Below are 27,177 nucleotides of genomic sequence, written 5' to 3'. Positions count from 1 at the left end.
TTGAGCTCGTTCATTCGCAGAGCTCTCTCTAAAGAGTATGTCAACATCGAGGTCCCGTTTTTATGTATATCAAAGGGCTACGAATAGAAATTAATAAAAAATTTGTTGGACCGATTAACTCGGACGCTATAGACGTAGACCAATCCTTTATCCACAATCTACACGTACTACGCATGTACGACGCATGCACGACGACTACAACTACTCAAGAATAAAGATGGAAAGTTGAAAGAAAAAACTATGTTCTATTAGGTAAAAGCCAACAAACCCTCCTGCCGGACAAAAAAGCTCTCAACTTTTTATTTCATGTCGCGAGCAGTTGTAGATTTTGAAAAACCTGATTGCTTCATACAGTAGTCATAATGAGAAGTTCATGGAAAAGCTTTTCAAGTGAGCTCAATCAGATAGAAAAAATGTAAAAAAGAGAGAAACAAAAGAAAAACAAATCACTTTTCCCATATTCAGCCAGGGGCGTGGTTCAATAAAAAAAAAATTTAGCGGGTAGCCATGGCTTTCGTGATGAGTCGCTTCAGGGCGAGCTCCTTCTTCTTCAGGTCATCAGGCGTAGAGTCATCAATTTCGAGCTGGCCCATGGCATCGCTCAAGGCCGACTCGATCTTATCCTTGTTTCCGCGCTTGATCTTCAACGACATGGTGGGGTCTGAGATGATCTCCTCTACGCGGGAAATGTAGGATTCAAGCTGTTGACGAGCTTCGAACTTCTTGCTGAAAGCCTCATCGCTGGTCTTGAACTTGGCAGCGTCTGGATGGCATGTTAGAATTGTTTATTATCAACAGGAATTTTAGGAACTCACCTTCAACCATCTGCTCGATCTCGGTGGTGGAAAGTTTACCGACAGCGTTGGAGATGGTGATGTTGGCAGTACGTCCAGACGACTTCTCAGTGGCAGTGACTTTCAAGATACCGTTGACGTCGACCTCGAAGACAACTTCCAAAGCAGCCTCACCAGCCTTCATGGGGGGGATAGGAGCCAAGGTGAACTCTCCCAGAGAGGTGTTGTCCTCGCAGTTGGTACGCTCACCCTGGAAAACGGGGAATTGCACGGTTTGCTGGTTGTCAACAACAGTGGTGAAAGTGCGCTTCTTAAGGCAAGGAACAGTGTTGCCGCGAGGAACGACAGGGGCGAAGATGTTACCCTCCATGGCAACACCAAGAGACAGAGGGACGACATCCAAAAGGAGGAGGTCAGAGGTCTCAGCGCTAGTAGCCTTGCCACTGAGGATACCGGCCTGGACGGCGGCACCGTAGGCAACAGCCTCGTCGGGGTTGATGCTCTAATACCCGTTAGAATCACTAAGTCGTTTGAATATGGATTGAAATCTCACCTTCTCGAGCTTCTTTCCGTCGAAGAAGTCGCTGAGGAGCTTCTGGATACGGGGAATACGGGTGGAGCCACCAACGAGAACAATCTCATCAACGGCGCGCTTCTCCATGCCAGAGTCCTTCAGGACCTGCTGGACAGGGTCCAGGGTACCGGAGAATGACTTGGCGTTGAGGTCTTCGAAACGAGCACGGGTGATCTGGGCAGCAAAGTCCTCGCCATCGAAGAGAGAGTCGATCTCGACGGTAGTCTGGGTGGCGTTGGAAAGGGTACGCTTGGCACGCTCACAAGCGGTACGGAGACGACGCAGGGCACGAGCATCGCCAGAGAGATCTGATTTGCATAAATTAGCATCCTGTTCTGGATATGGACTATGACGGATCTGTGTATATTGGAGATTAGAAAGAGGTATTGCGTCCTACTAACCTTTTTTCTGTAACAAACATATTAGTTAATTGTCCTTTATTCTTGTAAAATCTGGTGCAACTTACAGTCTTGCGTGTGAATTCCTTCTTGAAGTGCTCAAGGAGGTTGGTGTCAAAGTCCTGACCACCAAGGTGAGTGTCACCAGCGGTAGCCTTGACAGTGAAGACACCACCCTGGATGTTAAGGAGGGAGACATCGAAAGTACCACCACCCAAATCGTAGATGAGGACATTGCGCTCCTTGTCGGACTTTCCGGAGCCGAGACCGTAAGCAATGGCAGCAGCGGTAGGCTCGTTGATGATACGGAGGACATTCAGTCCAGCGATGGCACCAGCATCCTTGGTAGCTTGTCGCTGGTTGTCGTTGAAGTAGGCGGGAACGGTGATGACAGCCTTGGAGACCTTCTTGCCGAGCTTGGTTTCGGCAACTTCCTTCATCTGTACTGGGGGTCAATCATCATGATTTGGTAATTCATATAGCGGGGAGAAAATTTTACCTTAACGAGGACCATGGAGGAGATTTCCTGGGGAGAGAAAGTCTTGGTTTCGCCGAGGTACTCGACTTCGACGACGGGGTTACCACCCTGGTCAACGACCTTGAAAGGCCAGGACTCGATATCCTTCTTGACCACAGGGTCTTCGAAGCGTCGTCCGATCAAACGCCTATATAGGGGAGAATGTGTGTAAGCCCAAAATGGCCTCGGCTGATCACAACAACACAAACGGGACATACTTGATATCGAAGACAGTGTTTTCAGGGTTCATAGCAGCCTGGTTCTTGGCTGCCTCACCAATAAGACGTTCCTTATCGGTGAAGGAGACGAACGAGGGCGTGGTGAAGCTTCCCTGTTCATTGGCGACTACAAGCCCCAGTCAGTGACTGTCTTTCAAACATACCCAAAAAGCGAGAGCAAGGTGAATACTGACTGATTTCGACATTTGCGCCTTCATAATTGGCGACACATGAGTAGGTAGTACCTGTGTAGCGAGGATGTTGTTAGCCACTGCCCTCTTTTTTTTCCCCCTCAACCCGCGTATTTATTTGTTCATCCCACTTTCAAAATTCGGCAGCGCAGGGAAACTTACCCAAGTCAATGCCAATGGCACCCTCATAAACTTCGTCAGACATGGCTAATAGGTGTGCTAAGTCGACCCTAACGAAGGCAGGCTTTTGCTTGAGAGAGGGGTGATAAGGGGAAAAAAATCGATATGTGCAGGCTAAGAAAGAGGTGGGGATGGCAAGTTTTTAAAGGAAGGTAGAAAATTTGCTACCGCCTTTTCTGGGTCGTCCCCACCAAGCACGATACTGGCTTAACAAAAAAAAAAAAAAAAAAAAAAATTAACCGTGGGCGGCGGTGGCGCTAAGAGCCGGTGCGTGCCTGAGGCAAACACTTAGCCGCTCTAAGCAATAACAAAGCATTCATTATTAACTAATTACTATGGATCGATATTATTATATCAGCCATTGATCGTTGATCATTGTATATCCAGGTAGTCGTCTAGTATAGACCACTATATAGATAGAACCTTCGCCCGTAATACTAACTAACATACACCCTGAATCGGCACGCACAAAAACAATCGCCTTAAGCCACTGATATTGCTCTACAGGTACATGTGCTTTTGAACATTCTTACCCCCCCTTCCAGCCCTCTAATGAAGCAGTCGGAAGAATACGGTGAGCCGCTCAAACTCTTTCTTAGTCTCGTGGGCCGGGGTTTCGTCCTGGTCGGTCAATCGTTGCGAGGCAATTTGGAAATCAATTTTGGTCAGACCAGGCGACAGTTTGATGTCGTACACTGGCTCAGTCGACGCCGAATGGGTGTGCGGAGCCAGCGGGGCTCTATGGGGCCCAGCCAAAGCTATCAAGCGCGTGCGTCTCTCTGCTGTGCTGCTGGCAATCTCGAGCGCCAAAGACAGAAAGTTGTGAGATGCAGGGAGGGTGACAACAAATGATTGTTGGCGCACGAGCGCTGAGGCTGGTAGGTCCATCCGAAAGTTACTTTGAAGTCCAAGGCTTGGGTGAAGTTTTATGGTCATGTTCTTGATCAAAGCGTCGGAAATGTCTAGAGGTTCATGCATGAGCTTGGACTTGTTATGCAAATGATGGGCGACTTTGACCTACCTTGATCTGCTTTTCGCCTGATCGATTGGAACCCGTTGTTCAAAGGCCGTGTTGCATTAAGCCATGAATCGCTGACTTTGGGAAGTGGAAAACTGCCAGGAGCCGCTGAGGGTAACGGCAGTTGAGAAGGCGATATAGGCGCAATATTTGCATTCGTCGGAGTGTCACCGTGGAACGAGATGGGTAGGCCACTGTTTACGGCCGAGGCGTTCGCCACGGGGTGAGAAGGTGTTGAATAACGCATTGCACTTGCAGGGCTGGCCCCAATTGATTTCCGCAAGCCTCTTGCTGGCGAAGCTCCTATTGCACCCTGAAGCGCTTCTTTTTGGCCGTGAAGAGATTCACCATCAGCAGAATCCGATGCTTGCGCCTTGTCTTCAGCTGAAGATAGTCTTTGGCCAGAAAACTTCAAGGTCAATTTCTGAGATGGATCCGGCGTCCTGCTTGAGCTGATTTTCAATTTGATGCGCGGGTTGTCTTCCCCGGCGCTCTCTTGCGGCATATCAGGCACTACACTTTTGGCTTCAGCTATACGCCGCTGAAAATGGGCCTGCACAAACGAGGGTTAGTTAAATCCAAGCCTGCAAATCAGAGAGAGAGAGAAAAAACGTACCTCCAGGTAGTTAGCAAATATCACAATTTCACTGTCGTCTTCGTTGAATTCCCGGGCATTGTGCCAGATATAGTCTACTTCCTCTGCAAATGATTGCCATGTTGGAAATGCAGTCTTGTGACTATGGGGCTTTCTCCCTTCGATTCCACGAACTTGTTTTAGGATGCTTCGCAGAGACACCGGATGCTGGATGAAATCATAGTAGTCTTTGTATAATACCTTGTCCGGTTTGTTGACAAAAGGAGATCCAACTTCTTGTCCTCTAAGAAGGGTTAGCATGTGGAATGTGGGATAGATCAAGAGAAATTTGTAAATAAACTTCACGTACTCTGGGTCTTTTAAGTGGATCATTTCCGATAATATCTTATCTTGAGCCAGCTGTATGGAGTCACCCTCGAAACTCTCCTCTTGTTGGTCGCCTTCAGCGGCCTGAGAAGCTTGAGTAGAAATGGGATCCTCTTCTTCCTGGTTTGTTTCACCATCAGGGTCGGCATGGTTACCATTCTCCGAGACCTCTTCAGGAAGTGGAGTTGGGACCGCGGTATACTTGGGGTCCTTGTATGCTGGGTTGATTTTCGGCATCGTGTTGGAGAGCATCTTCCGTATGCGTTCTGCATCGGCGAAAATGACAGAATTCTTGTCATTGTACCTTTTGGCATTGGTGACCATGCGCTTTAGGTCACCTTCGACTGCAGAAAGATTGTTGTATCCATGCTTCTTCAACTTGTCCTGTTTTGGGGGTTGTTTGTTAGCTTCGGTTGCAGATTCTAATATCAAAAATTGCGAAGAATTGGGAGTTCTTACTTCCACAGTCTCTAGGGAAATCGGGAGCGTAATGATTTTGTAGTAGTCCGCGTGTCGCCTCTGTCATCTAGGTTAGTCCTATTCCTCCGGTATATTTAACACACGTACCTTTTCGGGCAACTCGATGAAGTTTGTGGCAATGAGGCGTCCACTGAGTCAGATAGCTGTTAGTGATTTGGCTTAATGGGAAGTGTCACGGCTCATACTTCTTGTCCGTAGATTGTCTGATGTGGGCCATCAACTTCAAGCCAGCCTCTGTCGTCGTTTGTGGGGTTTCGATATCGGGCGATTCTCCACCCTACACAGAACAATGCATTAGTATGGATTGACATAAAAAAAAACTGGTGTTGAAAGCACATGGTGGGAAGCAAGACCACGCCGCGCACGCCATGCCCCAGGCAGTTTCCTGCCCCCAGCTCGCTGGTACAAAGACTCACCGATACTCTCCGCCGCTTCGACCCATGTGTCAGCGGCTCCGACGAGCCCACAGATGCGACCCTGCGTTTTGCGCTCATCCTACCGCGACAGCAAGGCGGAAGAGCTCGGACGGTGACAGAAAGCGCGTCTGGCTGCGGCGACGATGGGAGGCAACAAACAAACAAAGGCAATTCAGACACGGGAGTAGGGAGCAGCGAATTCGATCCAAGAGAGCGAGAGGAGTAGCAGCAGTCGTAGTCGTAGTCGTAGTCGCACTCGCCGTGGCTTTTCGTAGTAGGACGCGCCTTCGCGAAGTCCGTTATGGACTGCGCCAAACCTTATCCGCGCCACTAGTCCCAAAACGGATGCGCTTCTGGCGCACTGTCTCCAACTGCGTCCATGTTTGTTTTGTTTTGCTTTGCTTCCTTCCCCTCTCCGCGTTCCCTCAATTAGTTCTGGTTCCTGACGGCCTTTTTCTCTTCTTCCTCTTTTCTCTCTCTCCACGTATCCTCTCTCCAACCATGGCAGCCATCGACGTTACCAGGCGCAACAAGAGGCCTCGCGCGCTACTGGACAAGGAGCAGGACAAACTAAGAGAGTTTGCTGACCACATCCATTATTCCGCCCGGTATGTACACCCCCACCGTGGAGAAAAATGAGGGAAAAAATGAGGGACGAAGAAGACGAAAATAATTGATTAGTAGCATTGTGCTAATTTTTTGATTGTTTCTTCTTCTTTTTTCCTTGCAGATATTCCGACAGCGAATATGAATATCGCCATGTCCAGTTACCCAAAAATATGCTCAAATCCATTCCTCCCGACTATTTCGACACTTCCAAGGGCACTCTGAAATTGCTCTGGGAAGAAGAATGGCGTAGCCTTGGTATCACACAAGTATGTACTGGAGGGCCCATTATACTTTTTCTGTTATACTCACGCGACACCCTCAGAGTCTCGGCTGGGAACATTATGAAGTTCACGAACCAGAGCCACACATCCTACTGTTCAAGTAAGAATCACGCCAGAGTAATTCCCACTGCATTACTGACTTGTCTTGTCTAGGCGACCCATCAACTACCAGCCTCCTCCTGACAGTCAAAATCAGTAGAGGCCACTTAACGTCCTTCTTTCCTTTTACGTTGTGGGTTCCATGGTCAGTGACCTTACCGGGGTGGTCAGGGAACAGTAAGATATTGATTAGAATATCTGTGGCCTCTTCTAAATGGTTTACAAGAGGCTCCGCGTTGGATTGCTATCAGTTAACCCATACATCATGTCATAATTGCAATTGGCGGCGTGCCCGATTGATTTTCATGCCACGTTGTTACGAAGCCATTCATCCCACTGAGCAGCAGAGAAGCTGCTACTGATACTTCTTTCTTCTATGCCCTGTTCAAGATGCAGTTAGTATTCACCCGAGGTTACGATTTGGCGTTGACAGCTGGCACTACTCACGTCGAAAAAGACCGTTGGGGACACATGAACACCGATAACTCGATTTGCCTGCTTATGTGTCAGAAACAAACTTTTTTGCCAGTGTGAGAGATTCTGGTAAAGTCACTTTAATCATCAACTTGATATCGTTCGTCACCCCGTTTCCTGAGTTCAAGCTCTCTCCTCCCTGGGGTACTATGGCCAACAGCTGGAAGACCTTTTCACTGTCGACCCCGACACTGGCAGCCAGTGCCGCGAGGCGCTTGTATGTCTCGTTGCGAGTTTCATTTACGACACTGAGATCGAAAAAGTCCGTCTGTTTCTTGAAAAGAACGTCGCTAAACTCCCAGAATTTCTCGGGGGCCAGTTTCAAAACGGCGGCTGCTGCTTCATGGACCAGCGTTGACGAAGGGTGCCACGGTTGGATTTGTTGCTTGAATATCACCTGCAGTCGGGTATGATACTTTTCGGCGATGATCGGTTTCACGTCATGATAGAAAGTACGGAACAGCTTGGCCGAAAACTATTTTTTTTTTCTGCATTAGAAAGACGCCCATTGATTGAATACATGAGTTTTTTACAAGTGCCACTGACAGGACAAACGTAATCGAGGTCTGCAATGAGAGAGGTATATGTGTTAGTATCTTCTTGTATACTGGAGTAGTTGGCAAAAAAAGCACCCCACTCACATAATTCAAGAGTATGCGGCGAAGGCGCTACATCTCCAGCCACCAGTTTCTGGCCGTGGAATTTTGGTGGAAGCGACATTTTCCTGGTTGTTGTTATTTGTTGTTTTTTTGGTAGCGGCAAGTGTTGATAGATCACACGTCTGGAGGGGTAAACCACGTTCTAATAAGTAAAAGCAACAGCAAAGCTGACTAAGTTTGCATCATAGATGATCTAGCTTGTCTAGCTTGTCATACTAGTTGTGCTTAGTTTGCGCTGATACCACAGGTTAATATTAACCATGGGCCACAATAATATAGTCATTGCAACGTCATTTGGACTTTTGGAGGGATGTCGACATTTGCAGTTTTTATTGCACAACACTCATGGATATTCACACCAATTGATAAAAAGATAGAGCAACAAACGTATTGATTGGTATATAATATGTACACTTGACAAGCAATATGGAAATGAATATGAAAATACAGGTGTGGCTGCAGAATTTCTATCTAAAACCGGAATCGTCAGGCCTTGAATTTAAAAAAAAAAGAAAAGGGTATAGTTTTCCCGAGATAGTCTTTTGAGCCGAAAGAAAGATGGACATGATCCGTTCAAATAGCCCCTGAATTCAGAATGGGACCAGCGGAGTCATAGGTTCATGTAGAAAGGCAGTGTCGATTTACCGTCATTCTAATACTACCATTGCCCTTTGAGACAGGTAATAAATAAGATCAGGACGAGCGATTGAGCGATTAATTGGTCTGGCTCCGTACTGCGTTTGGATATCTTCCACTGGAAACCCTCGAACACGACAGTTGTCAATTAATAATTGCTTGTCGGAATGACCGCTCAGCCATCCTCGTCAAAGCGAGGAGTCGCAAGTGCGTCCTGGGTGTATAACGTGACATCTCTGAGCCTAAACCACAGACCAGTAAACTTTTTCTTAGACGGGTCGTATTCAGCGCGTACGTCCACTCTACATTCACCCAGGGGCCCTTTCACGCTCACAGGGCCACTGAAGTAAAAGACGCCACGTTTCGGAATAGTTTTATGTCGACGCGCAGCTCTCCACAAGTGCCGCTTGAATGCAAGCATGGCTAAATGCATATCAGAACCCCGGTTGAAGTCCGGGAAAGGGACGTTTTGCAACATGGAAATAAGTGCAGGCAGCTTAGCTGGGTACTCCCGGGCGGGTTTATCTGTCGTCGCCGTTGTCGCCGTTGTCGCCGCCGCCGGTGGTTTGTTCTCAGCCGGGTTTGCATTCAGCATTTCCCACTCTGAAAAATCTAGTAAATTGGAAGTCTTGGGTTTTGAACCAGATTTGACAGTCAAACGAGCCACTCCCTTTATAGCCTCATCGGTGCTGGATGTCGCATCGTTGACTCCCAAAAAGTTTTGCATTCGGTCCATCTTCCTGCGGTATAAAACTGACAGGCCTTTAAATGTAGCCGACGCGACGGCCAGGGGGATTAATGCTTTCCACATTTTATCTCCATCTTCGGGACGCATAGATTGTGAAACCAGGGCTATCTCAGTGTCTGAAATCTCCAAGCTATAAAGCGTCAAACTAGATCCATGTGTTTAGGCAACGCTGAAGGACTTACCCATATCTTTCATAATGAGGAGGAGCACGATATGGAAAGAAAGGCAGCAACCATTCCTGGCCAACTTTCAGATCAGATCCGAAGAGATCTATACATTCCGGGACGGCTGCTAATCTTTTGCTAGCAATCTGTAAAAGCTCCGCTAAAAAGCTAGTCAGTATCTTTCGGGCTAATTCTATGGAAAAAGAAAAGAAGGACACACTCTTTATCTTATGCAAGCCTTTTACGTCTTTCCTGACTTCTGCAAAGGCTTTCCATTCTGGATCTGTGTAGGCATACAGCTCACCATCACAGAGCCGAGGCCAGCTCAACGGTATGAACGAGGCATTTTCTTCTTCCGAGTAAGAAGCGTCAATTTCATCGGTTGTGCCTCCCTTTTGAGCGACATGATCCTCGGTGGAACTCTGTGTGATCTCGCTATCGAATTGTAGGTATACTAGTGAGGTCCAAAGATGAAAGGCTGCGCCGTAAACCAGGCAGGTAGTCGCAAATCGCCTAAGCCAGTTAGAAGAGGACAAAATAAAAAGAAAGAAGAGGGTTTGTACCTGATCCATGGCTTTCTCAGTCGTACTTGCTGGGTATTAAATATTCGACCCTGAGAATACGTCCGACATTGGCGAAAGTCCAGTCGAAAATGGCGAAAGGCGTTGACCCGACGCATTGAGAGTGAACCTTCTCCGGTATGTCACCCAGCAGGGAATAGTCATCCAATAAGTCAGAAATCAATCGATGGCAGAGGGAAACGAAAAGGATGGTTTCGAATGTTTTGTCAATGCCGGTTGAGACTGGACTTATCTCACGTGACGCGCGCGGATAACGGTCAATGCCGCGAGGAACAGCTAGCGTCTCGATCTTGACATCCAGCCCAACAAGCATAAGGAGGAGCCTGTCTTAACTTGCAAAAAGACAGAGCGCCCATTGTTTTTTGAGAAATCTATGGTCCATACTATGCTTGTGTTCGCTTAAACTCACACCTCACGATGTGGCATATCTCAAGGCTTCTGGTGGCCTCCCTGGCAGCAGTGGCCACTGCAGCAACCGATGGGAGCATATTTATCTTCGACTCGGAAACCGCGAACGCGCAGACTCATGCTTCTGTCAACGAAGATTCCGCCCAGATTTTATTGCAACAGCGAATGCGGTCGACCGATTTCGCAGCCAGCGCAGTTCTTGACGAATCCGCTTTGGAGCTACTGAACAGCTATGGAGGGGAACAAAACAGCCTATTTGACGAACCACACAGCAGCCAGGAAAAGCTGCTTGTTATTATCGAAGGATTAACTAAGGAGACGGGTGAGCTTGTCTCGTCACACTTGGGTCGCAGCCCATTTGCTCATGAATTCGTGATCTAGGTGCCATCCAGCCTTCGACTTCCTCCTCGCTGCGAATCCCCCGCGTCTCCTCGGATTCTTTGGGCACTTCCATGCTCGAAAGCATCCTCACTTCCGAGTCAAAGTCGGTCTGGAGTCAGAAACAATGCACCTATGAGGCAGCGACTGATGCTAAGCTTCAGGTGTCCAGCAGCCGCGTACGTGACTTGTGCGAGTTTATCTCTGTCCGCGTATCTTTGCTGATCGGTTACTAGGAGCTTCAAGCTTGTTTAAATAGATACATGGGAGGAGCCGCCTTGAGCACATCTCACGCAGAAACACTTGCTCGTCTCCCATCTTTCTCGGTTGACTCTTGGCACAATAATGACGACAACAGAGGAATTCTAAAGATGACCTTCAAGGTATGTTTTGACCATTCGTCAGTTTGAAAACTCTCTCTGACACCTAATTTATAGAAGGAAACCAAAGACCAAACCGCGGTCGAAAAATTCATAAACCTTGCCTCTGAGCTTTTCAATGCTCCAGAACAGACATACCTGCTTCTCCCTGAAGTCAGCTCAAACCGACCTTCCCGAAACGACAACAAATTCATTGGAAAACGCTCGACACTTGTCGACAAGACCGTACGAGCCCCAAAGGGATCCGACCTCCCCTCAGCCTTGCTACCAGTCTGCTACGCATCCAATAGCTCCTGCTCATCCTCGACAAAGGACTGCTCCGGCCACGGATCGTGCTACCTCAAATCCGGCTCCAAAAAGGACGACGAGTGCTTCGCCTGCCGATGCGGGCAAACCAAGGTTGAGAATGCCGACGGAAGCATCCGCACTGTTCAATGGGGAGGCGCGGCGTGCCAAAAGCAGGATATCAGTATACCTTTCTTCTTGCTTGCCTCGATCACGATCCTTGCTATACTAGCTGTAGGTGCTGGAATAAGTATGTTGTTTAGTGTTGGGCAACAGGAGCTACCTAGTGTCATCAACGCGGGCGTGAATGCTCCAAAGGGGGGTGCTAATTAGTTAATTAGCATGTTTGTGTCTCTGTAGTTTCTGGATTTCTGTTGATATATTACTATTTTGAATTACAATACGGCGTATTATTATTGAATGTTGCCTATTGAGAGCAGACTACAACTGTTACTTATTTATGTACTTGTTACATGTATGGACGAATTGAAAACTGCCAGTATATTCAGATTCGGATTCGTTAGCCACGAGCGAGAATGTTTCCGAACTCCAGGCGAACTCCTAAACTAGGTATTCTTGTTTAAAAAAAAAAAGAGGGGTGGTTGTTGCAATGAGAAACAGACTTGTGATAGAATATGTGACTCAATACATGGTCCAAAAATTGGAATGAAATAAACAAAAAAGAGCTCCTCCCCCGATGAAAACATGCATGCATTGTGTTAAAAAAAATAAGTAGCAAAAAAACAAACTCCATTCTTATTCAAGTATGAGCAACTTTGATGATGAGAAGTGTAATAACGTAACGTCATATTCAAAAAAAGATCAAAAAAGATAAACGCATCGGGTGCAATCTCCATTTATGCACCTAAGATGCGGTTGCTGTGCCGGCTTCTAGCTGGCGAGGAGTGGGATTGGGCTCACCGGGAGCTGCAGTGGTAGAGGGTTGAGGGCGGTTGAATATGTTAAGTCTGGTTCTTAATGAAGAAAAGACTGATGAGGGAGTTGAATTTTGTTGGCCGTTCGTAGAAGCCGAGGGCCGAGTGCCAGTTCTCGAATTCCGAGTCTGGGGAGTCGTCTCTTGGATGGCAACGGGTCTGGGGAATATCGATCGTGATCTGAAAGGGTTGATGCGGCCTGCGATGAGCACTTGCTGAGGAGATGACAACGTAGCAGACCGACCAGCGGCACGACGTCCAAATCGTTCATTTTCGGGGGTAGCTTCTGCAGCTCCTTCGGCCCGTGGTTTTGGAATATAATAATCAGCTTTGCACAGGGGACAGCATGCGCGACGACTCGTGAGCCAAGGATCCACGCAGGATGCGTGAAAGGCGTGACCACATGTGAGACCGCGTACATCGTCGTCGTCCTCTATAAGATCCAGGCAAATTGCACAAGAATCTCCGGGACTGGGTAGTAATTCGGCTGGCAGCGCTGTTTGGATGGGGCCATCGGTATCTTCGTATGCCATTCGTTCCATTGAAGGGCGATCGAGGGAATCCGCTCGTAGGGTGGTGGATTTGTCGGTAGAAGGGTTTTCTGGGGTTTGTACTTTTTCGTCTGCCGTCACGACAGAACTGCGGTTTGGTGCTGTGGGATCGGAGGACTCGGTTTCGTGGTCTTTTGTAGAAGCCGTATCGTGTGGTAAAGAGTCGACAACATCGACATGTTCTTCCTGGCCTGCCTTTGGCGTCTGCGGCCTACTCGAAGGCGCAACTATGCCGCCTTCGCTAGGCAGGCCCTCGTCGACACGGGAAGCGCGCCATGTTTTATATTTCATCAATGGGAACCGTTCATTCACGTCCTCCATCGACATCAGTTTCTTTTCTCTTCGTCTTCTGTGAGTTCTCGGCACGTTCGTCAAATCAATCGGCTCTCCGGACTCTTCGTTGCGCAGTTGCCGATTCCGTTGGTTATATCGAAAACAGTACTTGACGCCGACGATGATCCTATTGCAGCGATGTCATGTAAGCCTCTGCCAGGGATAAATCATAGAGAAACAGTATTAGTCACATACCATAAATTTGTAAAAACAACACCAAATCCAAGAGCGACAAAGAAGAGAAGCGGCGAACTGCTTGGACCTCCTCCCCCTCCACCGCTGTCACTACCGGACGTGGCGGCGCTGGTACTGGATTGTGTCGCAGTTGCCATTTTTGAGGTATGATGATATCGACAATAAGTGAGACCAAAACACTGGGGTATACGGAATATGGAATATGGAATATGTATGTATGTGTATGTATCTCTCAACTAGGAGAGTCGACGTGCAGAACCAACTGGGCGTCCAGTTTGAGCCTACACCGATGCAATCGTGTTTGACGGTGTCATTTCAGTGGACGATCATGGCATTACGCCAGGTCATCCGAGCGAGGTGTCTTGATGCTGGTGAAACGTGATGGAGCGAGCAAACGGAAGCGACGGAGATGGGACGAGCGACGGGTTCCGAGGCCAAGCAATTCGATAGAAGCGCGATGGCGGTGTGTGTGAATGTCGAGAGGATACAGAAACCAGGTCGACGGGGTCAGATAATACCGAGCAAATAACAGCAATAAAAATAATACGATTGATGAATATGAATGCCGAGTCGACAAGGAGTGGAGGTGGAGAAGGAGGAGGCAGGAGCCCGAGTCACGGGGCCGCGCTAGCGACCGGGGCCACTTTGGTCGCTGCCACCCTCTCTCTCGAGTCTCTCTGCTCTTGCAGGCGCTAACACCTCACGATTTGCACCAGATTTGCTGGCCTGATGCACGGTTTGCGCACTAGTTCCGCGCCATCGCCTTGGTTCACGCCATTGACTCGCTGTCATGTACTCGCTTGGAGCTTGTCCTGCTGCCAGCATGCGAGACTGCTTTGCGACGCCGCGGGATCCCCCCCGTATGCGTCGATCGCTTCACGCTTCAGGAATTCACTCCATGCCATGACACAGTGGTGCGATTTTCCCTGCTTTTGGCGTTGGCGTTGGTTTATTTGATAATAATACTGTGGCTAGCGAGTCGCGACTCGAGTCTACGGAGTATAGTTATTCACCACAAAGATTCTTTCACTCCACAATATTCTGCGAAACAGCGTATCTATTATTATTACGATTATTGCTGTCATCAAACTCTGCTGTAAACTTAATTAATCAACTAGACTACTGTATCAACCTTTGCCGTCATGCGCCATCATGGTGCATACAAGCAGGGAGCTGTGTGGAGGTGGACAGCTCTCTGGGCGGGGAAATAATGCACCAATGCACCGCTCATCATCCGTATGCAGAACCATCACAACCACTCAACTTACTACGAACCACTAAGTCCTACGTACTAGCACAAACTCAACATGTCGAACAATACGCGGCAGTCAGAATCGAATCCTGTGGTGTTTTTCGATGTAGCTCTGGGTGGTAAGTCTTTTTTTTTTTTTTTTTTTTTTTTTTTCTTCTCTTTCCGTCAGCTAGCTAGGTAGTTGTCTCGCAAATGTCATATCATATGTCCAGCATCACATGGATACTACCCTAGCTAGTTAATAGACAATAGCTAACCATGTACAGGACAACCCCTCGGCCGCGTGAAAATGGAGCTCTTTGCAGGAACAACACCCAAAACAGCCGAGAATTTCCGCCAATTCTGCACGGGTGAAGCCAAAAACAACCACGGCCGGCCGCAGGGTTACAAGGGCTGCAAGTTCCACCGTGTTGTACGTCCAACCACCCAAAAAATCAACATGGAAAATTTGATGTGACTGATGTGACTGACGTGTTGTTGTAGATCAAAGATTTCATGATCCAAGGAGGCGATTTCATCAACGGCGATGGCACGGGCAGCGCAACCATCTACGGATCCCAAAAATTCGCAGATGAGAATTTCTCGTTGAAGCATGACCGCGCGGGCCTGTTGAGCATGGCTGTAGGTTTTAACTAAAAGCAAATATATAATAATCTAGTACTAATGAGGATGCAGAACTCGGGGCCAAATACAAATGGATGCCAGTTTTTCATCACCACGGTGCCGACGCCCTTTCTCAACAACAAACATGTTGTGTTTGGCCAGGTGATTGACGGTATGGACGTCGTGCGCATGGTCGAGAATACGCGGACTACCAGGGACAAGCCTAATCAGGATGTTTCCATCGTACAATGTGGAGAGATGTAAAATGCGAGCTATAGAACCCTAACTAGAACAAGGTCATTCCTAAAAACAACTCCCGAATATGTCTGTCTCAAATTCCCATATTTAAAAAAAGAAAGAAAAAAGACCTCCAACTAGATATGAAATTTCTGCAAGTATTCAGTGGCTAATGCAACTGCGTCGTCGACCTTGTCCACATTCGTCCCACTGCCGATAGCTGTAGGAGCCTTCCCACCGGCCTTCCCACCAACAGCGCCGGAAACTACGCCTGCCCAGTCGCTGGACGACGCACCGAGTTCGCTGGCAGCCTGCTACTATTAGTTTCGCTTGAAATAAAAGAAGAGAAAGGGGAGAGAGAAAAAGGCATACCTTGGAAACATGGCAGCCATGAGCAACTCTGCCTTGGCTGGGATCTGGCACAAACAAGTACACCGTCTTGTCCGTCATCTTGGACTTGACAAAGTTGATAGCCTCGCTCAACACCTTGGCGTTCGTCGATTCTGGAAGTCGGGCAACAAATGTCGAGCGTCCACGGTTCTCTTCAGCATCAAAATACGATTTGATACTGTCGAGGGCCTTTTTCACCTCCAGCTTCTGCTGGGCCTTTTGGTCGTCCAACACCTCCTTGTTGATACGGGCAAACAAATCCCGGTATTTGGCCTTTTGCACTGCAGACACAGCCAATTGGTTCAGTTCTACTTGGACTTGCTTCATTTCGAGTTCCTTCGCAGAACCGCGGTCCATTTTTCGCAAGTGCTCCAGCCGTCCTTCGAATTCCACCGCTATCCGTTGTGCTTCGTGCGCTGCTTCTCCCGTGATGGCAATAATCCGTCGAATACCCTTGGCAATTCCCGACTCTTCCAGAATGATAAGATCCCGGATATCACCCGTCTTTGATACATGGGTGCCACCGCAGAATTCGATACTCACTTGGTTCCATTGAGGGTCTTTGACATTCTTCAGAATTTCCTCAACCTCTACTCCAACAGACACCACTCGTACAGGGTCAGGGTATGTCTCGCCAAACACTGCACGAACTCCCGAGATTTCCCTTGCAGTCGACAGGGGCACTTCTTTGGAGTATACTGCACAGTTCTGTCGGATGTATTCGGTGCATTTCTTCTCAATCGCATCAAGTTCTTTGTCTGAAACAGCGGCCTTGTGCGAGAAATCGAATCGCAACTTTTCAGCTGCAACGAGAGATCCTTTCTGGTCGATGCCATCCCCTAGAACCTCCTTTAGGGCAAAGTTCAATATATGCGTACCAGTGTGGTTATTCCTTATGGGCCGCCTGCGGAGCTCGTCGTACTCGCATATGATCGTTTCACCAACGCTAAACGAGCCATACTTCATAAAGCCGGTGTGGAGAACGTAGCCGCCATAAGACTGGACATCTTCAACGCCCATTTCTGCTTTACCGTCGATGATGATCCTACCAGTGTCGTTCTCTTGTCCACCTTGTTCGGCGTAGAAACTGGTGCGATCCAGGATGATACCAATCGTCTCTCCCTCTGGCAAATCCGTTGTCGATTCGACAAAGTTCTTGCCATGGTAGATAGCCTTGATCACAGAGCTAATTTGGATGGTGTCGAATTTGGCAGAGTCATCTGTCTTGGGAACATCGTTCATCTTTTCCAACTTTCCAAGATCATGGACGTCAAGTTTAACAGTCTCGGCTGCAGCTTCTTTCTTTCCCTTGCTGGCCTCTTTCGCCTTTTGTTTGGCTGCTTCAAACTCAGCATCGTCGATACGCAGACCTCGCTCTTCAGCCATGATCTGGGTCAGGTCGGCCGGGAAGCCGAAAGTATCGTACAGCCTCCAAACATCTGCACCGTGCAGCTTGTCCAGTCCTTGAGACTTGGCCTGCTGGGCGTAGTTTTCAAACTGCTTCTCGCCACGGTCGAGGGTTTTCGAGAAGGACAACTCCTCTTCGTCGAGAGTCTCCATGACTTCGCTCTGCTTTTTCGTAATTTCTGGGAACATGCCACCCATTTGATCCACGAGCGTCGGGACGATTTTCGAGAAAAAGCTGCCTATTTCGACGTTGAAATATTTGCGAGCGAACCGAGCACCTCTCCTGAGCACTCTCCGAACAACATAGCCTCGGCCTTCGTTGTTGGGGTAGGCGCCATCTGAGATTGCAAAAGTAAGAGTCCTGACATGGTCTGCGATAACGCGGTAAGCAGTGTCAATGCCGTCGGCATCGTCGGAACCGAACCGGCCCTGGTATTCACGAGCACCGGTGATTTCTTGGATTTTTTGGAACAGCGGCGTGAAGACATCAGTGTCGTAGTTTGACGACTTTTCCTGAAGAATCGAAACAAGGCGTTCAAAGCCCATGCCCGTATCCACGTGTTTGTTCGGCAGCGGCCGCAAAGAACGGTCCGCTTCACGGTTGTACTGGATGAACACGTTGTTCCACACCTCGATGACATTTGGATCGTCCTGGTTGACGAGATGTGCGGCATTCCGGTTGCCAATGCGGTCGAAATGGATCTCGCTGCAGGGTCCACATGGGCCCTGGTCGCCCATTTCCCAGAAGTTGTCTTTCATATCTCCCGGTAGGATGTGGTCTTCCGGAACACCAGCCTTTCTCCAGAGCTCCTTTGCCTCGAGGTCTGGCTCTAGACCGCCGTTCTTGTCTCCTTCGAAATAGGTCACGTAGAGGCGGTTTGGATCGAGGCTGAACACTTTGGTCAGCAGCTCCCAGGAAAAGCCAATTGCTTCTTCCTTGAAGTAGTCGCCAAAGCTCCAGTTGCCGAGCATTTCAAAAAAGGTCTATCGTTAGAGGTTTGGCGTTAGTAAATTTTTCCCCTAGCAGTCGAGGAAGAGAAGGGGCGAAACACGTACATGGTGGTAGTTGTCTTTGCCGACATCGTCAAGATCCTAAAGATGCGTCAGTATGCCAGATTACATTCTGTCTGAAAAGAGCCGGTCGTACATTATGTTTGCCACCTGCGCGAATACACTGTGTAGAGTCAGTAGCTTGATCCAACACTGGGACGGGGGGGAAAAAACACCACCTTTTGGGAGTTGACGGCACGCTTCAACTGGGCAAAATCCGACTGCGGATCGACAGTACCCAAGAAGATCGACTTGTACTGGTTCATGCCCGCATTGGCGAACAGCAGGGTCGGGTCAGAGAGGGGCACGACCGAAGACGAGGGGACTGGAGAGGTAGGGGGAAAAATAGTTAGCAATGGCGATGGATGGCGGGGTCAACCAGGCACACGACGAACCAAAAGTATGCTTTCTGTCCTTGAAATATGCGATAAAGGTGTCTCGCACGCGATTTGCAGTCCACTGGGGGACATTCTTGTCGAGCTGAGCAGCCATGGCGACCGGGGGCTGGTGGCAGAAGTGACGAGCGAGAGTTGCGAGAGGAAGAGGGAGAGCAGGAGGAGACAGAGGCAGGAGGGGCTGCAGGCGGAGCAGCAGCAGCGAGGAAGGCACGCCGGCCCTGCACCGCGACACGATCCAGTTCCGCATCTGCGATACAACCGCAATCCGTGTCGCTCGTGCTGATCTCCATATACTAGTTATTCCTGCGCAACGAGCTGGCTGCAGCCTCGATTTTCGACGGCGGTTGGTTGTGTTGGAAGAGGTAGCTGGGTCGATGCCGCCTGCGACTGAGGCTCAGAATCGTGCAAAACGTCGCGCCGACTGCGACCCGGAGGGCGAACCGCCTGTGAAGAAGTTCGGGCTCTTGCAACTAGGTATTGCTTCCTATTACGGCGTGCTTGCAGTTGAACAAGGACCGGTCGTGTACTAATAGAGTCGCTGGCAAAAAAAAAAGATCCGGCAATCTCTCCAGACAGCGCGAACGCAGCGCGCAGCGACGGCCCCGTCGACGAGAGCCCCATGCTCCTCGACGACACCAAGCACACAACCTACATCTACGACATCGACCGGGAGCTGGCCGGCATCGAGGAGGAAGAAAAACACATTTTATTCATACCCGAAATAGAAAAGGCCTTGAACGCAATCCCCAGGGCAGTCCTGCACGACGACCCTAAGCCGGAAAACGAGCTTGTGCTCTATGGGATTCCACGCTCGCTGACCGTGGCCGAAGAAGACAAGGATGCAGTCCGCAAAGCCATCATCGAGTCCAGGGCCAGGGCCAAAACGCATAGTACTACACTGAATGAAGACTGCGCAGACGCTCCGACAGCGAGACAAGCCGGGGTCGTGGATTCAGCGCATATATTAACGGCGGACCAGATGGATGTAGATTCGTAATGGAACATTGAACTTTTTTTGTTTTTTTAATACGTATGTTGTATGTTCTACGTATATGTGTTATTCATTATTTATTCGTGTTGTAGCAACAGTATCCTGACAGTAACTTTTCTATATGCTACAATTGTCGGCAATCGGATTTTAGCATTATTTTCAGCTGAAAATAATACCCCTCAGACTAGGAACGTTTTAGGCCATTTAATTTGAGCCCTCATATCCTCTAGCCTGAATAATAATAGCATAGGCATTAAATGATTAGGCAATGGGTCGAAATAACTCAAACATCCAATAACAGCCCCTATGTCTCAGATAGTCTCTCGGACTTATCCAAAACCAAGCAGAACTATCACCAATTCGATTAACCCGTACGCCGTGCTACATTTCTGACTCTCTGAGGCTAAGGCTGCTAGTAGTCAAATCCTAATCATTCTGGTTAATAATAGTCTTGTCTTACCATTATCGCCGACTCCCGCGGTGTCCCTGTCTGTGTTCCTGCGTTCCTCCTGTCCTGGATTTTCCCTGGGTTTCCCCAGACGTTAATCATCAAGGATCAGACAGCATGACGGACAACTTTGACAACTTCTTCTTCGCCTCGAATCTGAGCAAATACGTATGCCCGGACTTCCAGGGCTTTCAGTGCCCCCCGCCCAACGCATGCGCTCGCGATTCGCATACAGGCAAGGAGTACTGCTGCGACTACGGTGATGTGTGCTGGGGGCTCCAAACAGATTGTGCCACCGATGGCACCACTCTTCCATGCGGCGATGGAGACTATACCTGGTGTTGTCTCTACGGCTCGTGCGTCTTCTTTTTGGTTTCTTTTTTTCTAGAGAAACATCGCTGACAGTCTGGTCAACAGGGAAGTCTGCACTAGCACTTCGGGGCAGATTAATATCTGCTGGAATTCTGCCCATGACATACTCGCAAATATCAGCAGCGACACGCTGAACGAGACATACTCGTCGCTAAGCTCTGCGTCGCCGTCAGCCAGTTCCTGGTCGTTTAGCCCCGAGACGTTGATTGCTGCGACGCAGACGACTTCTACTACTACCACTACTACTTCTACTACGGCCTCGAGGCTTTCCACCACTGCAACATCAACAGGCACCCAAACATCCACCCCATCGTCTACCGGATCCTCTTCGTCTTCATCATCTCTCTCCGGTGGGGCGATTGCCGGCATTGTGATCGGCGCCCTTGCCGGCGTAGCGATTATCCTGGCCCTCGCATTCTTCCTCTTCAGACGCCGCCGCAACAGCGGCCGCGATCCCAATTATACAAACCCCAATGTTCGATATGAGCCGGTGGTATACGGGTCGGTTCCAAAAAAGGAGCCCGTACCTGATCAATCTCAAGTTCTAAGCGAGTTACCGACCAGTGCGCTACGCTTAGAACTGCCGGGGAGTACTGCACAGGGAAATACGGCACATGAAATGCCTGCAAGCTGACCAGGATGATATGGAGCTATAAAGCACGTATATGATATTCCTTTCATTTTTTTATGTGGTGGAAATAAGTTTCTGAGCGAGTTGATATATCTGGTCCTATCTGTATATAATTGTCGAGATTGGGAATGATACACTTCGTAAATTTTTTCCCGAGAGAAGCTATTATTGTACAAGCATTGTTGGATGTGTCTCTTCATGCTTCCGCAGGAGAAGTTGAGTCCGGCACGACCCGAGAAATGGTTTGTTGCGGTCATGAAGAGTTTCGGCATTCTCCACCAGGACATCTTTGTTTGCGTTGTTGGAAGTTATTGTTGGCACTATTCCCGGGATTTTGGCCCGTGAAGCTTAGGAGTTAGTTCCTCAAACCGGCTACCAAATAGCTAGTAGAAAATTATCGATGTAGGTCAAACAGGCCAATAGAGGTGTTGACGAATGACTTGCATCAATATACCGCGGTGGACTCCATCTAGTTGAATTGCCTAGTGTACACAGGCTCCGTATGCGATCCAGCTGATCCAGCTACAGATATTTCCCCCCTGAAAACCTAGAACTATAATCCGAGGCTCTATTTAGCATCTCTTTTCGACTCGCGTTCGAAATGTTGGTCGGTCCGGCTATGTCCTTTTCTCGATCAAAAGGCCGTGCACTTGGATCGTCTTCGTCTGCTTTTTGTGACCGCTGCTTGTGAGTCTCAAATAATGACGGTTTCTTTTCTTGCCCCTGTAGAGAGAAACAGTTAGCTCCCGTATGAAATTTAGCTGTGTTGGCAGATACACATACCCTAGTATCATTCAGTCTTTTTGCAGTAATATCATTGTGCCTTGCTGGCTGGGATTTTTTCTCAGTAGTTTTATTTTGAACTTGAATTCCCAAAACTTCATTCTCCAGTCGCAGCCTTTTTTGGGAGGCATCCTCGGTCCAGGTAGATGCAGCACTACCTTCTGTTGCTGCAGAACTGCGCGCTGACCTCCCCGTTGTGAACTTGCGACTTTGCATGGGCGCACCCTGTGTCCCCGAAGCCCATGACCCCTTGGTTGGGGGAACCACCATCCATTCGTCTCTTTCCACCGGCTTGGAGGACGCTTTTTCCGTCGCTTTGTTGTTTATGGTCTCAGCCCAACTAGCATCCTCGTTGCGCTTGGCCGCCTGCGTGCCTGCAGCTGGCGGTAACTGCGGCCCAAAATCGTCATCACTATCATCATCACTATCGTCGGATTCTTCTTCTTTTGAGGGTTTTTTTTCTTCGATATCGCTAGGAGTGCTACTCCCCAGATGATGCGGCACAGCCGGGCCGATTACCCTTGGAGCGTCGGCCGGTTCAGGACCGTTGTGCGGCTTAGTCGCAGGACTCGACGGTTGGTCTTCTTCTCGCTTGCGCTTGGCGCTTATTGGTGTTGATGTCATTCTTTCTAGATATATTTGCTGTCAGTGGTTGTCACGATCGAAGCTGTTGTCGCAAGGACGGTTGATGCGATAAGCTCTTTCGGTGTGGAGTCGGGTGGGTCCGAGGTCATGGTTTCACCCCAAAAAATATTCTTTATTTTTATACATCAATTATGCACCACTTGAAATTAGTTATACAGATACATTCTATACTGCTGAGTCGTGACTCGCTGAAGAGTATTTGCAAGTAATTTCACTAATAAATATTAGGACAGTCGTTGCCCAATCAGTCTATCGCTCTAATGAACAGTATTTAATAAATTTCGGTTCGAAAATCTTCGAATTCAATGTCTGTAGCTTTAACAACTTGAAATCTAATGATTCATAAGTGTACGCTTGGGTACATCGATTGGCTGCTTGTATTCCTTGGCTGTGAATCTTCTTGTCTAGATCCCTGTCGAGTATGCATGTATGAGTTGTCCACTTTCCCTACATATCCATTCCCTTCTCTACAATTCTCTTTCCTTCTCTCCCTCTGAGAAGGATAGTTCTCAAAGGTAAATAAATTTCTTGCCATGGATCCTCACAATTTAAACCCCGTTGTTTTTTTTTTATGGCGAAGAGAGAGGCCGCCTTGTCTGAGAGGGGTCGATTGGTTAAGAAGTGTCGTGTCGGGGTTGTGACACATTGGAGGCAGGATGTCGAAACAATAGATTCTGAATACGAGCAAAGCGCCGAGGGCTTCGAGGGCCATGGTAGCTGCGGATGAGTATATGAAGTATTAAAATTTAGTGTTTGTGTGCTTCAGGCAGTAATCAATTATATTCCTAAGAAAATCTCTCAAATAGCGAGTATAGCTAACGGAGCCAAGTTATGGCAAGTTGGATGCGACATAGTACTAAGAAGTAAATGCTGTTAGTTAGTATGATGGAAGCCTATTTACGTCGTTTCTTTAAGATAACAGTTAATTAGACCTAAAGGATCTTGAAAAATCAATATACTATGGTGACACATGCCCTGGTACGTATTAATTGTATAACTATAGAAAATGCTTATTAATCAATGAGTGGACAGCGGGGCATTATCATATGGTTTATACCTATTAATGCTTTTCTATGCATTTTCAAGACCGCTCATACTATGCCATCTCAATGCCACAGCAAAGGAAATTCGAGTTCATCACCGTATCCGGTAAAGAGCGCCGCACAGATCCTGAGACACTGAGGCGCGTTCATAGTCACACGCAAGCAGAGTACCGTCGGCGCCATGCCTCTAAACACCGACAGAAAACGGTCGAGCTGGATGTGACTCCCTTGTTGGATAGATCGCTTGTACAATATCATGGGCACTCACTGAGCACACCCCTTGAAAACTCTCGGTCAGACCCATTTCAAAGTTTCAAGCTAGGTGAGGATAGCCGGGCTCATCGACTTTGGGATCATGGTGCGGTACTATCTAAAATACCCCATGTGTACTTTCTAACCATTGGATAAGTTTACGACGGCACCTGCGCGAAATTCCGTACGTTGATTGCAATCGGTTTCATAGACGAAGTGCGTGAAACTATTGCTTTGTCACAAATGCTGTCTGCATCTGCATGGCATCTGGTTCACTGGCTTCGCTGCGAGAGTGATTCGGGTGATGATGCTCGATATTCCATGATCACAACAAGATCTTTGCAAAACCAATTGGATAATCTAGCAACTGGGACAAGCAATGAAGTTATAACCGCGGTCCTGGCATGTGCTGCTTACGCTGTATACATAACCTGCTCATCTGAGTTTAATTCTTTTGCAGCTGATTGTTCTAGAATTTGACCAGAGATCCACAAACTTTTCAAGTCCATATGGATGGTCTGTCCCAGATCTTCAGATGTCGCGGTGGAGAGCGCGCTCTGGATTCTCTAGGTCACCTTCGCCTTGCGCTCTTTTGGTAAGATTGTTAGTAGCTTGCATCCCGATTTTGCTCAGTCTTTCTTTAGGATTGAAGTCAATGGTCGCCTGCAGCAGGATGCACCCGCTCAATTTCCGGTACCCTATCACATACTTGCTCCAAAAAGCAAGCTCAATCTGACAGAGCCCGATCTTGGTCGGGTATCTCTCGATGGACATTTCACTGGTCTAGATGAAAGCCATGTAGTGAAGTATGGTTTGCAGCAGCTCACACTCTTGGGCCAGATCATTGATTCAGCTATTGTACCATGGGATGACCCCTTATTCCCTGTGTTCCACATATCTCCATTGTTACACGACTTTCTCTCAATTCCCCGCGGATCCGTCCATGACAGCGTTCATATACGACAAAGAGAGTGCTTTCGGTTGTTTGGAATTACCTATTTACTCAGCGTTCGGTCTATGACAGATTTTGAACCCGGAGCTGGTATGCTATATGGCACAAAACTTCAATTACTTTTGGAAACACCCGGAATTTTTGTGCCAGAAGATAAATCATATCAAATCTTGCTTTGGGGTCTGGTTGTTTGTGTCTGCACCCGTGTCTTATTTGATGAGTTGCGGGGCCATTTTTTAGCTATTCTATCTAGATATCTGCAAGTTGCAGGGATTGCAAGCTTTGAAGAGTTTTTGGTGGTGGTATGGGAGCTTCCCTGGTGTTGTAAAGTATTTGGCGATGCCTTGTATCACTTGAGTCGATCGTTTTTGGGGGGTTAAACTAAAAGTGTTCATAGCTGCATTTACTAAAGCTTACAAATACTAAATAATCTCTTCATTTAATTAATCATCATTATAGACATACGTCGCGAAGAGTCACGACTACGTAGATGTGTGCCCCACTTCGGCCCCACAGCTGCAGGTGCAGGGATGAGATGTATCCTCTTTGGGACTAGCGCATTTCTTAATTGCATCGTTGAGCAAGACAGCCTTGATCAAGCCATGGTTCTTACACTCACCCAACAGGGTATAAAAAGGCTCCCGCGATGCCATCCAACATGTCTGGATTCCTCTCCAGGGTACACAAGTTTTCCTTGGACAGTACCATTTATATTCATCCCACTTGAACACCTTTGATTGGCATGGATGCTATTGTGATATCGAAATTCGGTGGCCCGGAGGTCCTCGAGGCACGCAAGGTCCCAAAGCCCGTCCCAGGTCCCGAGGAAGTTCTAATACACGTGGCAGCATTTGGCCTCAACCATGCGGAAATGCACATGCGAAAAGGGGAATGGGATGAGTGGAACCCCATCACTGGCCTTGAATGCGTGGGTGTTGTCGAGTCTTGCCCGAATGGCGCCATTCCTGCTGGCACCAAAGTTATCGGTGTGATGGGCGGAATGGGACGAACCCGTCCCGGCAGCTACGGCGAGTTCGTGGCTGTCCCAATATCAAATGTTGTGCCCATTGAGACTACATTGCCCTGGGAAGATCTTGCTGCTATCCCAGAGGTATACTCAGCCGCATACTCGTGTCTTTTCACGGTATTAAACCTAAAACCAGGCGAGTCACTGGTGGGGCGACTTCGACAGTTGGACAAGCAGCTCTGAATTTGGCTGCTGATGCGGGGGCCAAAGTCACAGCAACTACAAGACGTCAAGAGAGACGTGGCATGCTGGAACAAATGGGAGCAGCTGATGTAAAATTGGAGCGAGCTGAGTTATATCGCCAGCTTTCTGGTGGGTTTAAATTCGACAAAGTTTTGAATTTGGTCGGCAACAGCGTGCTGCTCGAGTCAATTGCATTGGTGCGAACTGGAGGTTGCATGTTGCAGGCTGGGTGGCTTGGTGGTCTAGCACCTTTGAAAGAATTCAATCCAATGATTGAGATGGAGCCTGGTATCCATTTCAGCCTTTTTCACAGTAAAGTGTTAGGGTCTGCTGAATTTCCGATGTCGGCCGTGCCTCTGCAGGAGATTGTGAGTAAAATCCAGAACGGGGGTTGGAATGCAAAGCCAACGCATGTATTCGACCATCATGATATCAAAAAAGCACATGAAGTGCTTGACTCTCATGAGGCGGGAGGCAAGGTTGTTATCAGACGCTGAGCATGTAGGGTTCATGTTCTTTTAGAGTCTTAGCATAGGGTGAACATAGTTGGTATAGGGGCTACACGTAGTATAACCACGGTTTAAAATTAAATGGATGCTAATTCTCTGAAATATTTCTAAGTAATAATGTAATTCTAATGGATACACTACACATCATGAGATGACTTTAAACATTTAAGCCTAGATAAGATCACTGTATTACTAATACTGTTAGGCACACTGTTAGGGACCTTTTTTTTCGTTCTTTTTTCTGTTTCCTTTCAGGTGGCGCTAACCAAATTTGGAGGTCGAGGGTTAAGCGACTGTGCAATTCCCTTTGTTATCTCCACACTCAACAGATGAACTCTTCCTATATCCCTCCAGAACACTTGTTCTAGGGCACGCAGTACCCAGTTCGACACGATCAGGTCGTACATCAAAGACACATGCAAGAAATCAACAAGAGCCCGCTCGATATCCAAATTCGAATCAGCGTTAGAAAGAACCACATTGGATGGCGCCCCTAATTCTTAATGCTAGGTTTAGAAACATCCAAGCGTCAAGTAACGTT

At 48.1% G+C, this 27,177-nt stretch overlaps 13 protein-coding genes across 13 annotated transcripts; 6 read left to right on the top strand and 7 right to left on the bottom strand.

Annotated features, from left to right (window-relative positions):
• Positions 1-494: 494 nt before the first annotated feature.
• Positions 495-2,897, bottom strand: TRUGW13939_01067 (uncharacterized protein; the record flags this gene model as incomplete). Its single annotated transcript, XM_035484273.1, has 9 exons — positions 495-763; positions 816-1,296; positions 1,348-1,676; positions 1,770-1,776; positions 1,835-2,206; positions 2,266-2,431; positions 2,502-2,628; positions 2,696-2,746; positions 2,855-2,897. The coding sequence occupies 9 exons, from the start codon at positions 2,895-2,897 to the stop codon at positions 495-497; spliced, it is 1,845 nt and encodes a 614-aa protein (XP_035340166.1).
• A 524-nt stretch (positions 2,898-3,421) lies between these two features.
• TRUGW13939_01066 (uncharacterized protein) lies at positions 3,422-5,825 on the bottom strand (the record flags this gene model as incomplete). Its single annotated transcript, XM_035484272.1, has 7 exons — positions 3,422-3,834; positions 3,894-4,443; positions 4,507-4,768; positions 4,835-5,370; positions 5,419-5,461; positions 5,517-5,608; positions 5,748-5,825. 7 exons carry the CDS (start codon positions 5,823-5,825, stop codon positions 3,422-3,424), a joined length of 1,974 nt encoding a protein of 657 aa, XP_035340165.1.
• Positions 5,826-6,248: 423 nt separating this feature from the next.
• Positions 6,249-6,741, top strand: TRUGW13939_01065 (uncharacterized protein; the record flags this gene model as incomplete). Its single annotated transcript, XM_035484271.1, has 3 exons — positions 6,249-6,355; positions 6,478-6,622; positions 6,679-6,741. The coding sequence occupies 3 exons, from the start codon at positions 6,249-6,251 to the stop codon at positions 6,739-6,741; spliced, it is 315 nt and encodes a 104-aa protein (XP_035340164.1).
• Positions 6,742-7,039: 298 nt separating this feature from the next.
• On the bottom strand, positions 7,040-7,930 carry TRUGW13939_01064 (uncharacterized protein; the record flags this gene model as incomplete). Its single annotated transcript, XM_035484270.1, has 5 exons — positions 7,040-7,117; positions 7,184-7,231; positions 7,290-7,685; positions 7,757-7,776; positions 7,852-7,930. 5 exons carry the CDS (start codon positions 7,928-7,930, stop codon positions 7,040-7,042), a joined length of 621 nt encoding a protein of 206 aa, XP_035340163.1.
• Positions 7,931-8,680: 750 nt separating this feature from the next.
• On the bottom strand, positions 8,681-10,096 carry TRUGW13939_01063 (uncharacterized protein; the record flags this gene model as incomplete). The annotated part of the gene is made up of 4 exons (XM_035484269.1): positions 8,681-9,383; positions 9,436-9,577; positions 9,638-9,930; positions 9,981-10,096. 4 exons carry the CDS (start codon positions 10,094-10,096, stop codon positions 8,681-8,683), a joined length of 1,254 nt encoding a protein of 417 aa, XP_035340162.1.
• Positions 10,097-10,415: 319 nt separating this feature from the next.
• Positions 10,416-11,782, top strand: TRUGW13939_01062 (uncharacterized protein; the record flags this gene model as incomplete). The annotated part of the gene is made up of 4 exons (XM_035484268.1): positions 10,416-10,728; positions 10,788-10,963; positions 11,021-11,167; positions 11,222-11,782. The coding sequence occupies 4 exons, from the start codon at positions 10,416-10,418 to the stop codon at positions 11,780-11,782; spliced, it is 1,197 nt and encodes a 398-aa protein (XP_035340161.1).
• Positions 11,783-12,314: 532 nt separating this feature from the next.
• On the bottom strand, positions 12,315-13,600 carry TRUGW13939_01061 (uncharacterized protein; the record flags this gene model as incomplete). The annotated part of the gene is made up of 2 exons (XM_035484267.1): positions 12,315-13,395; positions 13,464-13,600. 2 exons carry the CDS (start codon positions 13,598-13,600, stop codon positions 12,315-12,317), a joined length of 1,218 nt encoding a protein of 405 aa, XP_035340160.1.
• A 1,170-nt stretch (positions 13,601-14,770) lies between these two features.
• Positions 14,771-15,582, top strand: TRUGW13939_01060 (uncharacterized protein; the record flags this gene model as incomplete). Its single annotated transcript, XM_035484266.1, has 4 exons — positions 14,771-14,834; positions 14,982-15,127; positions 15,199-15,336; positions 15,391-15,582. The coding sequence occupies 4 exons, from the start codon at positions 14,771-14,773 to the stop codon at positions 15,580-15,582; spliced, it is 540 nt and encodes a 179-aa protein (XP_035340159.1).
• Positions 15,583-15,692: 110 nt separating this feature from the next.
• Positions 15,693-19,047, bottom strand: TRUGW13939_01059 (uncharacterized protein; the record flags this gene model as incomplete). Its single annotated transcript, XM_035484265.1, has 6 exons — positions 15,693-15,866; positions 15,928-18,336; positions 18,409-18,444; positions 18,500-18,526; positions 18,579-18,727; positions 18,798-19,047. The coding sequence occupies 6 exons, from the start codon at positions 19,045-19,047 to the stop codon at positions 15,693-15,695; spliced, it is 3,045 nt and encodes a 1,014-aa protein (XP_035340158.1).
• A 127-nt stretch (positions 19,048-19,174) lies between these two features.
• TRUGW13939_01058 (uncharacterized protein) lies at positions 19,175-21,245 on the top strand (the record flags this gene model as incomplete). The annotated part of the gene is made up of 5 exons (XM_035484264.1): positions 19,175-19,274; positions 19,334-19,785; positions 20,111-20,162; positions 20,241-20,595; positions 20,657-21,245. 5 exons carry the CDS (start codon positions 19,175-19,177, stop codon positions 21,243-21,245), a joined length of 1,548 nt encoding a protein of 515 aa, XP_035340157.1.
• A 519-nt stretch (positions 21,246-21,764) lies between these two features.
• TRUGW13939_01057 (uncharacterized protein) lies at positions 21,765-22,649 on the bottom strand (the record flags this gene model as incomplete). Its single annotated transcript, XM_035484263.1, has 2 exons — positions 21,765-21,965; positions 22,026-22,649. 2 exons carry the CDS (start codon positions 22,647-22,649, stop codon positions 21,765-21,767), a joined length of 825 nt encoding a protein of 274 aa, XP_035340156.1.
• Positions 22,650-23,779: 1,130 nt separating this feature from the next.
• Positions 23,780-25,297, top strand: TRUGW13939_01056 (uncharacterized protein; the record flags this gene model as incomplete). The annotated part of the gene is made up of 4 exons (XM_035484262.1): positions 23,780-24,071; positions 24,123-24,385; positions 24,439-24,560; positions 24,610-25,297. The coding sequence occupies 4 exons, from the start codon at positions 23,780-23,782 to the stop codon at positions 25,295-25,297; spliced, it is 1,365 nt and encodes a 454-aa protein (XP_035340155.1).
• Positions 25,298-25,659: 362 nt separating this feature from the next.
• On the top strand, positions 25,660-26,624 carry TRUGW13939_01055 (uncharacterized protein; the record flags this gene model as incomplete). The annotated part of the gene is made up of 2 exons (XM_035484261.1): positions 25,660-26,050; positions 26,110-26,624. The coding sequence occupies 2 exons, from the start codon at positions 25,660-25,662 to the stop codon at positions 26,622-26,624; spliced, it is 906 nt and encodes a 301-aa protein (XP_035340154.1).
• Between the last annotated feature and the right edge of the window lie 553 nt (positions 26,625-27,177).

The sequence above is a fragment of the Talaromyces rugulosus genome, chromosome I (genome assembly GCF_013368755.1).
Source record: "Talaromyces rugulosus chromosome I, complete sequence".
NCBI lineage: Eukaryota > Fungi > Ascomycota > Eurotiomycetes > Eurotiales > Trichocomaceae > Talaromyces > Talaromyces rugulosus.
This window is presented reverse-complemented; position numbering and strand designations above follow the sequence as displayed.